The following is an 11,662-nucleotide window of genomic DNA, read 5'->3' on the forward strand; positions in this document are numbered from 1 at the left end:
AGTAGAGAACAACTCCTCATCACTGTTGGATGGGGTTTTGTGCCACAGTTTCTGAAATTCCAAGCCGCATCCTGCTCCCGCTTAAAGGATTTTCATTCTCGTAGTGAATCAGTCCATCAGTCGGTAAATTGTGTTTGGAGAGGGAGTATATATTTAGAAAGCAGACCAGGAAGGGAGAGAGGAGACGCAGCATATGTGATTTATGTTTGGTTTCTCTGTTTTCTGCATGGAGTTATCCAGTGCTTTCCTCCGAAATATCCTGGTGTGCAGTGGCGAGGGGGATTTAGCCTAGAGGGATACTGCAGGGCTGAAGTGACTCGTGGTCTCTCTTGGCAGCCTCAGCCTGTCATCTCTGTGCTGTCCTGCTTCGGGGGATTTTAGTCTTAGCTTTCCTTTTGGTTACTATCGTGAAGTTTTGGTGGGATTACATAAGTACCCTGGACTTTGCCAGTGGAGATTGTTGGCATCCTAAGTCTCAACCCAGGCTGGGACTGGACAAGCCCAAAATGCGCTGCTGTTTCTTGACCTGGATGAAATGCTTATTGTGTAACCTCTGTAATGCCGTGTAATACCTCTTTTCATAAAACCGGCCTGCCGACGAGTTGTGCTGTTCCCCTTGGGGATCTGCTCTATGGAAACAACGGAGGCGATCACAAAGCGGCGAGGTTGGGCTCTGGCGGCGTCCCTCGGCTGAGCGATCCTGCGGGAAACGGCGTCTCTCCGGTCTGCCCTCGCCCAGCCTTGTCCACGGCTTTACGCTGCAACCGGGCACCAGGGTTGGCTCTGCCGGTTGCAGATCCACTCGAAAAAGATTGCCGGATTAACAGGAGCCCAAGGCCTAAACCTCGCTCAGAGAGGAAATGTTAAAAAATGTTCCGCCCCTTTGGTGCTGTAGAGAGAGCAGATCTTCTCTGTCCTGGGTTGGTGTGATTTAATGTTTAAGATGACTTTTTCTTACTGGTTGAGGACAGATTTACCTTGCTCTTACCCATGGCAGGCTGGCTGCAGGCACCCGGTCTCCCAGGCATGTCTCAGCCGTTGACGGTCCCTTTTCCCCTCAGCAGCCTCCCTGAAAGCAGCCTCTTACGCAGGAACTGAGCAGCTGAAGTTAAAATATTTAGCAATTCTGTAAAGTTAATTTAGTTTTTTCACTGATGTAAACCATACAGAAGTTCCACTGTGTTTTGTAATGCTTGGGCTCTTCAGCTAGAACCTCCCTTCAATCACATACATTAAGTTCACTGATGATAGTGATTTAAAACTAATGGTAAAACGTGTTCTTTAGCATTTGGGAGGGATAGGTGGCCAAAAGCACTAGGTCCTATAATGTTGGTGTACTTCTTTTTTTTTTTTTTTTTTTTGTACACTATAATGGATTTTTGTCTTTGTGGCTGGGTTTTAGTAGTGTGTGACTCGATCACAAATTACATTCAGAAATATATATTGCTTAAGGATTGTATTTGGCAACAACGCAATTAAATGGTTCGTGAAAAAAGGTACTTTAAATAATGAGAATACTTGCAATTGTATTATGCTTTGAGCAGCCATTTTCTGATTCATTAGAGTTAGATTGTAAAATCTATAATAACATTATAGTAGTATTATATATAAAACACCCTCTTCAAAAGTTGGTATTTTTTCAAACCACTCTAATATAACAGCCTATTTAGAAGATTACATCCTTAAATCTCCATCTGTGTGTTCATCGCTATTATGTGCCAGTTAGCAGTTAGTTATGGGGAAATTTTATGATGTCAGAAGCTTTTCATCGTACAGCCTTCCGTGATGCTTCCTCTTGGATGTCCCCAGCCTCGTCATGCTCAGGATGACAACTTCTGTCTTCGCAATGATACACAGTCTAAAAACCCATTTAGCTGCTTTTTGTTTATGACTGCACTGAAAACCAGTGTGAGGCTGAAAATGGTTTATTTTTGAAGCACAGCAGCTTAGTCTGTTTTAAGACTTTGTGGGGTGTACTCCAAGAGTTGCATTGGTTAACATCGAGAAAGCTCATTGAAGATGTCCTCAATATTGGCCATATTAGTAATTCACATCATAGTATTTTTTCTAATATTTTAGCAAATCTTTTGTGTTAGTGTAGATTAACCCCACCAATGTCTTACCAAAGTGCTGTCACCTGATACCAAAACTTCTTCATGACCTTCTAAATAACTTCTAATCTAATGAAGTGGAACTCCTCATGAATTCCATCTAATTATGAAAACCAAGTACTTTCTTCTTAGTCAGAGAGCCGTCCTTTTTATGCCACTCTTCAAAGTTTTCAGCTAGCTAGAAGCCCCCTTCTTTCTCACCGTGGGTACCAGTAAGCTTTGTATGTTCTACGCTAGATATATGTGTTTGATCTTTCCCTTGTAAAAATTTGTGGTAGTGTTTAGAATAGGGTTTTATTTTTAGAAACTGAACAATATTCATTTCTGTAGAGAAGAACCTTCTGAATAATGAGAGCTTGCTACAATTTTTAGAGGCTTTGGTACAGAGAACATTCATCAAGTTGTCTAGCCTCTGTCGTTTTAAGCCAGTCCTTTGGAATAGGATTTCGCAATGCTCTGGGCATAGCTACTGTTTACTTGCCATAACTCGCTTATATGAACCACTGGTTCCTCTGTTACAACTGCACTCTGTTAAATGTCATTTGAATAAAGCTTATACCATTATGTCCAGAGTACGTCCTTAGTTTCTTAGACTGTGTTATTAACATCAAAAGAATTCTTACTCAAGTAAAAATAATAGGTTGGATCTCAGTTTGCTTGCAGGTGGTGAAAGTTTTGTATTGTTATGAAAAGACGAGGGATCTTGGCTTAGTCAGCGTGGTCAGGACTGTCCAAGAAGAATTGACCCATGCAATCCTAAGCACCACAAAAAGGGGGTTGTGAAGCTGACCACAGTCCTTATGGCTGGTCAGGAAACTACAGTGCTGATTAGTATTTAACAAGGTGGGAAGGAATCAGAAGGAGCTGAAGAAAATCAGGGAAGCAGCTGGGTCTGCAGAAGCTCTTGGAAGCAGGGGGTGAGCAGGTAGAGAAAGGACATGAGGTGCCAGGAGTTGCTGCTTACCCTGTTTTAATTTTTCTCCTACCTACGCCGCACAGCAATCCTCAACTTTAGAAATAAAATAGAGGCATGAAAAGCGCAGTGCTGGGATGTCTGCCTGGGTTAAACTGGTCTGCGGGGGTGCCGAGGACTGCCTTGGTTGGTGCTACAGCAGTGCTGGTTAAGGCTGATCAGGCTGCTTCTGTACAGCTGCGTCCTAATGCCCAGGAACGCTAGTGCTGACAGCAGCTGCCCACGGGTGTTGCACCGTCCTCAGTACTTTCTTTTTATAGATTATAATTGAATAGCGTTCGGTGTCTGCAATTCCATCAGTATCAAAGGGGAGATTTGTGTCGTGATAAAAGAGAAGAAGTGCAATTGCCATTGCTGCATCTGTGGGGAGGGGAAAGGGCTGAGGAGCGGCCAGGCTGGCCGGGAGCCCCGTGCTGTTAAGCTTCAGTTGCCCTTCAGCTGTGGGGAGGGGAAGGTTGACGGCAGTCAGGTGAAAGAGGTGTCTGCGAAGAGCAGCTGCAGTGCAGGGTTTAAGTGGGCAGAGGGTGTGTGTGTGCGTGCGTGTGTGCCCCTGGGGAGGTGAACAGCCTGGGAGGGGGCACGGCCAGGACCAGGGAGGGTGAGGGGGCCAGGCTCTGAAAAACACAGCCGAGGTGCGAGACCATCTTTTACAGGTAGAAATGACCAGACAAAGGCTATAAGAAAAAGAATTAAAGAGGTGAGGGCTTTTAATTGGCCCTGCCCAGTGGCCCAGCATGGCTCAAAGAGCAGACAGGAGGTGCAGGCTTTCGTGTAAGGCCAGGGTGAAGGAATTTCCCTTGCTTGCTGCCCTGTCTGCGTGCTGTTCTGGGGCTGTATCACGTAGCAGTGGCGTCCATCAGTCAAGAAAACACGAGAATGTTGTTATTTTCTCTTAAAGACTTTAAATGTGTGGTAGGAGCTTATTTGACCTGGAAGAGTGTATAATAGTCTGTGCTTAGGTGTGTGAGGCAAGAGAAGGTGAGACCTCGGGGCAGCTTCAGGCTGGTATCGCTGGCTGCTCCCCAGCTCGCAGCCGCCTCTGTCGCCTATATTTTGTGGCCAAAGAAGCTCAGCTGTCAGAACAACTTTATTTCTCACCCATTTGCTGTTCAGAAACCCCAGTGAAATAATCTATTTGTGGAGAAGTACATCTTTGAGAGGGTGGCCCGTCGCAGAGCTGCCCGGCCCTCCGTCTGCACGGCCCGCTGAAGGGCCAAAGACGAAAGGGCGCCTTTGCTGCGTGCTCCCAAGTCTGACCAGCCCGGCGTCTCCCCGAGCAAGCAGGAGGGAGTCCCCATAACCTCTCGTCTCCCTTGGCAATTCCCCCCGTGGCCGTAGGGACGGCTGCGTTGCCGGCAGGGCTGCGGCACCGTGCCAGTAGGTCACGCAGGAGGGGACACCGGCTCTTACGCAGCCGTAGCGTCGAGACGGGGCGCGTACAGGTGAAACCGTACCTCGCGCTCACCTGGGGCTTGGTGGCAGCTTGTGCAGGCCAGGTACTGCTTGTATAACGTAACTCAGCCTCGTAAGTAGGCTAAAACTCTATCTTCTGAAAAGTCCTTTTTTTTGTTTTTTCTTATTTTTCCGCACATTACAGCAGTTTAATTTTGCGATGATAAAGACATCGATAGCTGTGGCAGAGAAGCACTCACGCGTGCCAGATGTAGATAGAAAAAATGTTGTTTCCTGTGAGAGAAAGTTAAGCTCCTGCGAAACAGCTCTCTTGCTGTTTTTGCAATTCTGTTAAGTTGTTGAATACTTAGGTGCCGTTTTGGTCTAAAACGGGGCTATGAGCAGAGGCAACGCATCGCTGCTATTGATGAACCTGCATCCCTGGTGACCGGTGTTAATAGGAGTTAAACGTGTGACCAAGGAGAGTATCCATTTAAGTGTACTAGTAGTTAAAGAAGCATTTGTGTAGCATTTGTTACAAGCTCCTGCTTATTTTTTATGAGTAATAGGGGAGTAGTTTACAGTTGAATTTCTGTATAGAGAAAGAAGAGCTGTTCAGTTTAGTGTGGAGCATTTTGAGCTTCAGGCAGTTTTGTAAATGTTTTCTATTACAAATAAGTTTAATAGCTTACGTTAAAAAGGATGTGTGTATTTAAACCTTTATGGTCCATGCCACTTTAGGTGGAATTACAGTAAATTGCTACATTTCATTTCTGTAATTATCGTGTAAACTGCTAGTTGATATTGTCCTGAAGTTTATGTTCAGCACACTTTAACACCAGTCATATTTTGGACAACTTGTATAAGCTCATTTGATTGTCTCTTCGGGAAATAAAATTTCATGTATATTAAAAAAAGGCATCTCTATTAAAAGGTGTAAGAATGATGCACCTTTGGATGACTATGTGAGCTACTGAGAGGGGTGGGGTGGTGCTCAGCTCCCGTACTGTGGTTATAAGTATGCACGGAGCAATTTCTCTATCGATAATACTTCTAGAAATATATGATGATGAAACATGGCCTTTTCCTTTTATTTTATTTTTTTCCATTCCTATAGGAACTTGGAAGTAACAGCCCTCCGCAGAGGAACTGGAAGGGAATTGCTATTGCGCTGCTGGTGATTCTAGTTGTTTGTTCACTCATCACTATGTCTGTCATTCTTTTAACCCCAGGTAACCTACTTCTTTATTTTATCTTACTGAAGGTGTATGATTCATAATGCAGTCATTACAGTGACATATAAATGTGAAAATATCTCTTGCCCTTAAGCATTTTTAACTTCTGGCTACTATAAATTTGGTGCCTGTAGGGGCTCGGAGTTAGCGGAGGCCTCCTGAAGCACAAGTATTTGGCTTCAGCGGTAGGTCCTTAGGTTTGTGTAGGCCTGGAGATGGCCGCAAGTGATCCTTGTTAGCCTCAGCAGGTGGGAGCTGAGTTTAAGATTTTTGTCATTTGTCTCCCAGTATAATTTCAGATTCAGAGGTGAGCTAAGAGAAGGCTGTATGTCAGGTAAATCTAATACGGAGAATGAAACTTCTCGGTGAACCAGAAGCATACATCTTCCATATGTACATGTGCAGGCTTCTTTTCCTTCTCTCAAAAGGGAAGAGAGAGGAAACTATTTAGCAGTTCACTTACCAAAAAAAAAAAAAAAAAAAGGCAATTGCACATAGAAAATTAATTATGCCTAATTTTTTTATTCTAATTTGATCTGCATGATTTTTCCAAAGATGTTATTGCTGGAGCAGCAACCATTTAGCTATGTCTAGAAACCTGAGAGAAGGAAACGCTGCACAAGCTGTAAAGAGGATATCTCTTTGACTTCTTCCTGTCACATTTAAAGTCATAATGAAAATGATTTGAATGGTATGTCTAGATAATAAGTATTGGTCTGCAAATGTTCTGCCATGCAAATGCCCAGTTTATACAAACCAAAGGGCAAATGACCTGTTGTTTAGGCAAATAACAGTTCCAAGTTACTTGACCACTGGACAAAATCATGAGGGGAAGCTGGGTGGGTCTGTGCATGGGAAAGTGCAGCAGTAGCTGCTGCCCTGGAAGGAAGGTGCTGGGAATGAATGGCAAAGGACCAGGAAGTTTGCTGTAAGAGCAGAGTGTGTGTAGGCATACTAAAGACTTCTCTGCTTCCCCTGTTTCGTAGAAATATCTACTGCATATGCATGGTGCTACCCAGAGAATGATAAAGAAATGATTGTTTGCTTCTCTCCACTTAGAACACTTTGATAAAAATAAAAACAAAGTTGTGCTGCTCTAGTCTCAGTTAGTGTACAGGAGTTTCTCCAGGGGGTAATGAAAGACAAACGTGAGGGCAAATGGTGGCATACTCTGGTACGCTCTGAGACAGAAGGCTATTTTTCTTTTCAGGGAGAGGTTCCTTTGGTTTTAAGGCTTGTGAAATCTCAGAAGGATTATGCTGGAATTCACAATAATGAACATCAGTTCTGGTGCTTATATCTATATAGCATTATTAATGATGGAAGAACATAAATTCAGTCTTCGAAGGCACTTGTGTAAAAAAGGATAAACAACCCAGGGTTTTTTTTTTTTTTTAATATTATGGTAAAAAAGCCCAGTTAATTACAGCATCTCTGGGGCTGCTGGAAAATCCAGAGAGCTTGCTTCAAGACTTTTATGTAAGCTGGGACCTACATTTCAGTTCAAGTCATGCAAGTGAAAACTAGTTCTGTCAGCTCAGATGCTCTAAGATATCCCAAGGAGACTGAAGAGCTTGGTATAATTAAGAGTCTTTTTTACAAAAGTGATCTATGTCTGTAAAGCTAAGGTTTTTTTGTTTTTTTTTTTTTGTTTTTTTTTTTCAGGCTGGAAACACTTACCAAACTAAGGTTTTGGGGGGTACACTATAGGATATCTACTTCACCTATCTTTGCTCCTAATCAGTGCTCTTTCCACTTCACTTTCATGATTGATTAATACATTTTTGAAAGAAAATGTTTTAGTACTCTGTCAGTTTTTTGGTGGGTGCTAAGCACTGCAGCTGAAGTTAATTGGTGTTGAATATATCCCAGATGACTCTGGGATGTCTAGTATTGGAGGAGAGAAGAAAGTCAGAGACCATCTCATAGGTTTGGAAATTGGCTATTGAGAGGTGCTTAGTGCTCGGGTGCTCCAAATCTGTTGTGAAAAGATATTGTTTTTGCAAATTCTTCTCATAAAATATGGCAGATATAAATTAAGATGGTCAGTGCAATAGTAAGAGTTATGTCATATGTTACCTTGGGGTAGTTCAGAGTGCATTGCTTTCATTTCTAATATTACTATTTTGAGCACCAGGAGTTTGTTTCCCTATTTAGTTCTGTCTCTGATGGGTTTTTTAGACTTTACGTTAACTCCTTTAAGCAGTATGTGTCATGCTGTTTTCATTTTTCAGTGGGGATAGTGACACAGATGGTGGCAGTTGAGGAGCTGGACTGGTCTTTATAAAGCATTTTAATGAAAGTTATATGAAGGCAAAAATGTATTTAATAATGCTAAATCAAACAAATAATCACTTTTGCTTACAATTATTTATGTATTGTGTTGCCTATAATGCAAGAAATTGAGGTCCATGTACCCTTTAACGGTGCCATTGGACTTCTTGAACTTTGAGCAACAATTCTCTTGCCTGTTCTAATAAAGGGATCAGTGCTTTTCTATGAGATAGCAAGCTTTTACAACAAAAACTTCTGTGTAAGCTGTATGCAAAAGACTTCAAAGAGGCTTTCTTTTCAGTTGCTTCTGTTAAAGATGCAAACAATGTTAAAGCTAAATAGAAATTCTTGATGTCTATTTTCAGTGGGTTTTTTTTAATAGCACATGAAATGCATCTTGAATATACAATGCTACTTAAGAACTATTTTGAAATAGGGGATGCAGCTCGATCTAATAATATCTTAGCTTCTGTTAAAACATGAAACAAAATATTTGTGTCACAGTTATGGCTGTGGTACCAGTAAGCAGTGGCAACCACAGTAATATTTCAGTCCCCTATATATTGCTTGTCATCTGCACTAATACTCTGGTGCTTAACAAAAGAATTACTGTTGTCAGCGGAGTGATGGAGAAGTGGGAGAATGGACCGTTTCAGGTCCATTCAGGTATCATTGGTAGAGTTTGAATGGCCTCCCCGTCCAGCCCCCTCTTGCTGCGGCTCAGCAGTTCCCTCTCAACCCTCCTCTGTGGACTCAGGGTCTTAAAACCCAGCTGCATCCCCCAAATACAAATGGGTACTCTGTGCTGTAGCTGGTTGGAGGAGGCTTATGGACTAGTGTCCCCACCAGTTTTCTCCGCCATTAGGTGAAGTGCAAGAGGATAGCAAAAAACGAGATTACTCTTGTTGAAGGCAGTAAAGCAGTGGAGTGTGGAAACGCTTGGGGTTTTGGAGAAGGAACCCATCTGTCCTACCAGGAGCTTAATTATGAATCCAGTGATTTTTGTGTGTGTAAGATCTGGAGATGATTGCAGGAAAAATTATTCAAGAAAAGTATAAAAGCAGAAAATACCTTGGGAATAAAACTGAAAGCAAAAGCATCTGTACGAAAAATGGTCTCAGAAGAGCGTAGGAGTTGTTCAAATGTTGCCATCTTGGTACAGCCACGACATTTAGGACTGTTCTTCTCTTTGGGAATGACAATAGTTCTCCCTTCAGGTTAACATACACTTTGGAAAGATGCAGCAGGCTCTCAACGCTGTACGTGGGACTCCTTTATTGATATATATTGTTGTCAGCATTTAAACCATGCTTGCTGATAGATGGTAATTGCCGTTGAGCAGAGTGGCATGTGAACTCTACGGCAAAACGTAGTCAGCTTTGCTCTCTCTTGATGCAAAGAAAATGGACAGCTTTGCAGAAAAATTCCGTAGGGAACGTTTAGGTCAGCCAAACTGACAGCAAATGGTTTTGTGAAATTGCTTTGGATAAAATGGAGCTCCAGGAAGCGGATCCATTTGGATCAAGTCCAAGGAATGAATGTTCTGCCCAGAAGAGGGCTGAGACTCACCCCTTCACACAGTGTCGCATGTCACTTTTTAAATTAATAGAATGGGAACCAGTGGTGGTTTTTGCTGGAGTAGATATTTATCACCAACAAGATTGAGGTTTCTGTTTAAAACTGCATGGGCTCTGTGTAATCACTGTAAGCAAACAAGTTTTGATAATCTGGCTACTTTCTGTCAAGTTGTCTTTCCTTTCTCATACAAACATAATATAATTATACCAATTCCAGTAGCTTGCACACAGCTAAGTAGTGATGTTTTTTCCACTTTTCAGGCATTTAACATCAAGCTTTTATCCCAGTTTCTACTGTTATTTCCCCCCCCCCCCCAAGAAAGTAATGTAAGGTGTTTGCGTTCATCATACACTGTGCTACCTAATTATTAGTTTTATTTGCAAAATTGGAAGATAAATTTTGAGGTGTTTGGCATACATGTAATTACTCATGCAAAAATAATACCCTGTAAACTCATGAAAAGTGATGAAACTATTAATTTCTACTTTTGAAGTCTTCTAGTTTACCAAATGCAAACTGGTTTGTCATTTTGAGTAAAAGTACATCAGTTGTTGAACTGTTAAGCTGTTCATCTGAAGTACAGTTAAGAAGTATAGCCATGAAGTTTTTAACATTTGATTTTGTTTGTCCCTCTTGTAATCTGTATTCCTTTTCTATACATAATTTATATAACTTCAGATTGAAATATAGAAACCCATGAAATAGTGGGAGGACAGTCAAAGTATGAGTCCTTCAAGGAATAATGCAATCAAATTTTAAATGGAAATGAAAGAGGGAGAGAGACTATTTTGTAATGCCGTAATAAACATAAAGTGGAAAAAGGCAGTTTTTAAAAATAGAGTACTTTGTCAAGTACGTGCCAGTTTGTTCTTATCCTGGAGAAAGATTCACCCTTTACAGTGTTTTGAGAGCTAACATGATATGTAATTCGTCTTGCTATATACAAACTAAAAGTACTATTTTTGATTCTTTTGCTGTCAAATCAATATTCTGCTCAAAAATTACTCAATATGTGACATTGACAGAGTGGAAAGCTGGTGTCAAAGACTACAAGCAAGGGTCTGTTTTGGTAATGGCTTAGGATTAGAAAAAATTACTCTTCAAACATGTAGTAAAGTTGCTTGGAAATGCCCTGTCTCAGCTTAGAGATGTTAACAGCAAGTTAAAAAGTTATTTTAAAATATGGTATATCTCAAGATTACCTGGCAGGGATGTGACTTGTGAGACAGGAGAGCAAAGCAGGTATCTGATAACCTTCCAATACACAGTTGTAGGAGTTTTTACAGAAGTAGCTAATTAAAAAAGTGAAAAAAACAGAATGTCTTCAGTAAGACTTTTTTTGCAGCACAACAGCTTGTGTGAGCTTGGTTGGCTGTCAGCAAACAGGCAGGATACGAAGGGTCGTGATAAATGGGAGCAGAGCCCTGCGGAAGGTGCGGAGGGGAATCCTGGGGGTCACGGGCAGCACCGGCACTGTGGGGGCTCCACCGAAACGGGGCAGGACGTGGGGCAGAGCGGGGTTTTGGGGGACGGGCAGGTGAAGGGCGCAGCGTGTGATGCTGTTAGGTACAGGAGTGTTTTGGAGACGGGAGATGCGTTTGTGGAGCTGAGCAGAGCCTGCGTAACAACACGCGCTTGCCTTGAAGGTGAAAACTCGGCGTTCGGCAGGAGTGAGAGCTAACGAGGTGCCATGGTGTGTAAACAGAGGGATTTAGGTACAAATCAGGAGAGAAAATTTTCTTCTCTAAAGCCCTGGTACGACTGCAAGTGGGTACTGAGTCCCACGCTGGACTGGGAGACCAAAAAAACCAAAAAATTTTGATTCCCAGAAGGTAGGAAGATGGCGAAAAATTTATTTAAGGATTAGGACATTTGTTTTATGCAGCTGGACCTGAACCCCACTGGCTGCACGGCCGTAGGAAGGTGGCGCGTGCGAGGCGTTGGGCAGGGGCTCGGGGTGCACCTTTTGATGCTAAAAAGTGCCTGGAGCAGGCAGTGCTGGCATCTAAAAGCACCAGAAAAATCCTATTGGTGTTGATTCCAGTATGCTTTCGGAGACTTTCAGCCTCTAATTTTGCAACTGGACTGAACAAAGACCA

At 42.4% G+C, this 11,662-nt stretch overlaps 1 protein-coding gene across 3 annotated transcripts in view; it reads left to right on the forward strand.

The window, feature by feature from the left end:
- The window catches only part of DPP10 (dipeptidyl peptidase like 10), a 280,467-nt gene that overhangs the window by 47,825 nt on the left and 220,980 nt on the right, over nt 1–11,662 (forward strand). For all 3 annotated transcript variants that reach the window (XM_064514641.1, XM_064514640.1, XM_064514639.1), the window contains exon 2: nt 5,594–5,708. In XM_064514641.1, the coding sequence (XP_064370711.1) occupies nt 5,594–5,708 (115 nt within the window). The remainder of the gene's footprint in view (nt 1–5,593; nt 5,709–11,662) is intronic.

The sequence above is a fragment of the Dromaius novaehollandiae genome, chromosome 7 (genome assembly GCF_036370855.1).
Source record: "Dromaius novaehollandiae isolate bDroNov1 chromosome 7, bDroNov1.hap1, whole genome shotgun sequence".
NCBI lineage: Eukaryota > Metazoa > Chordata > Aves > Casuariiformes > Dromaiidae > Dromaius > Dromaius novaehollandiae.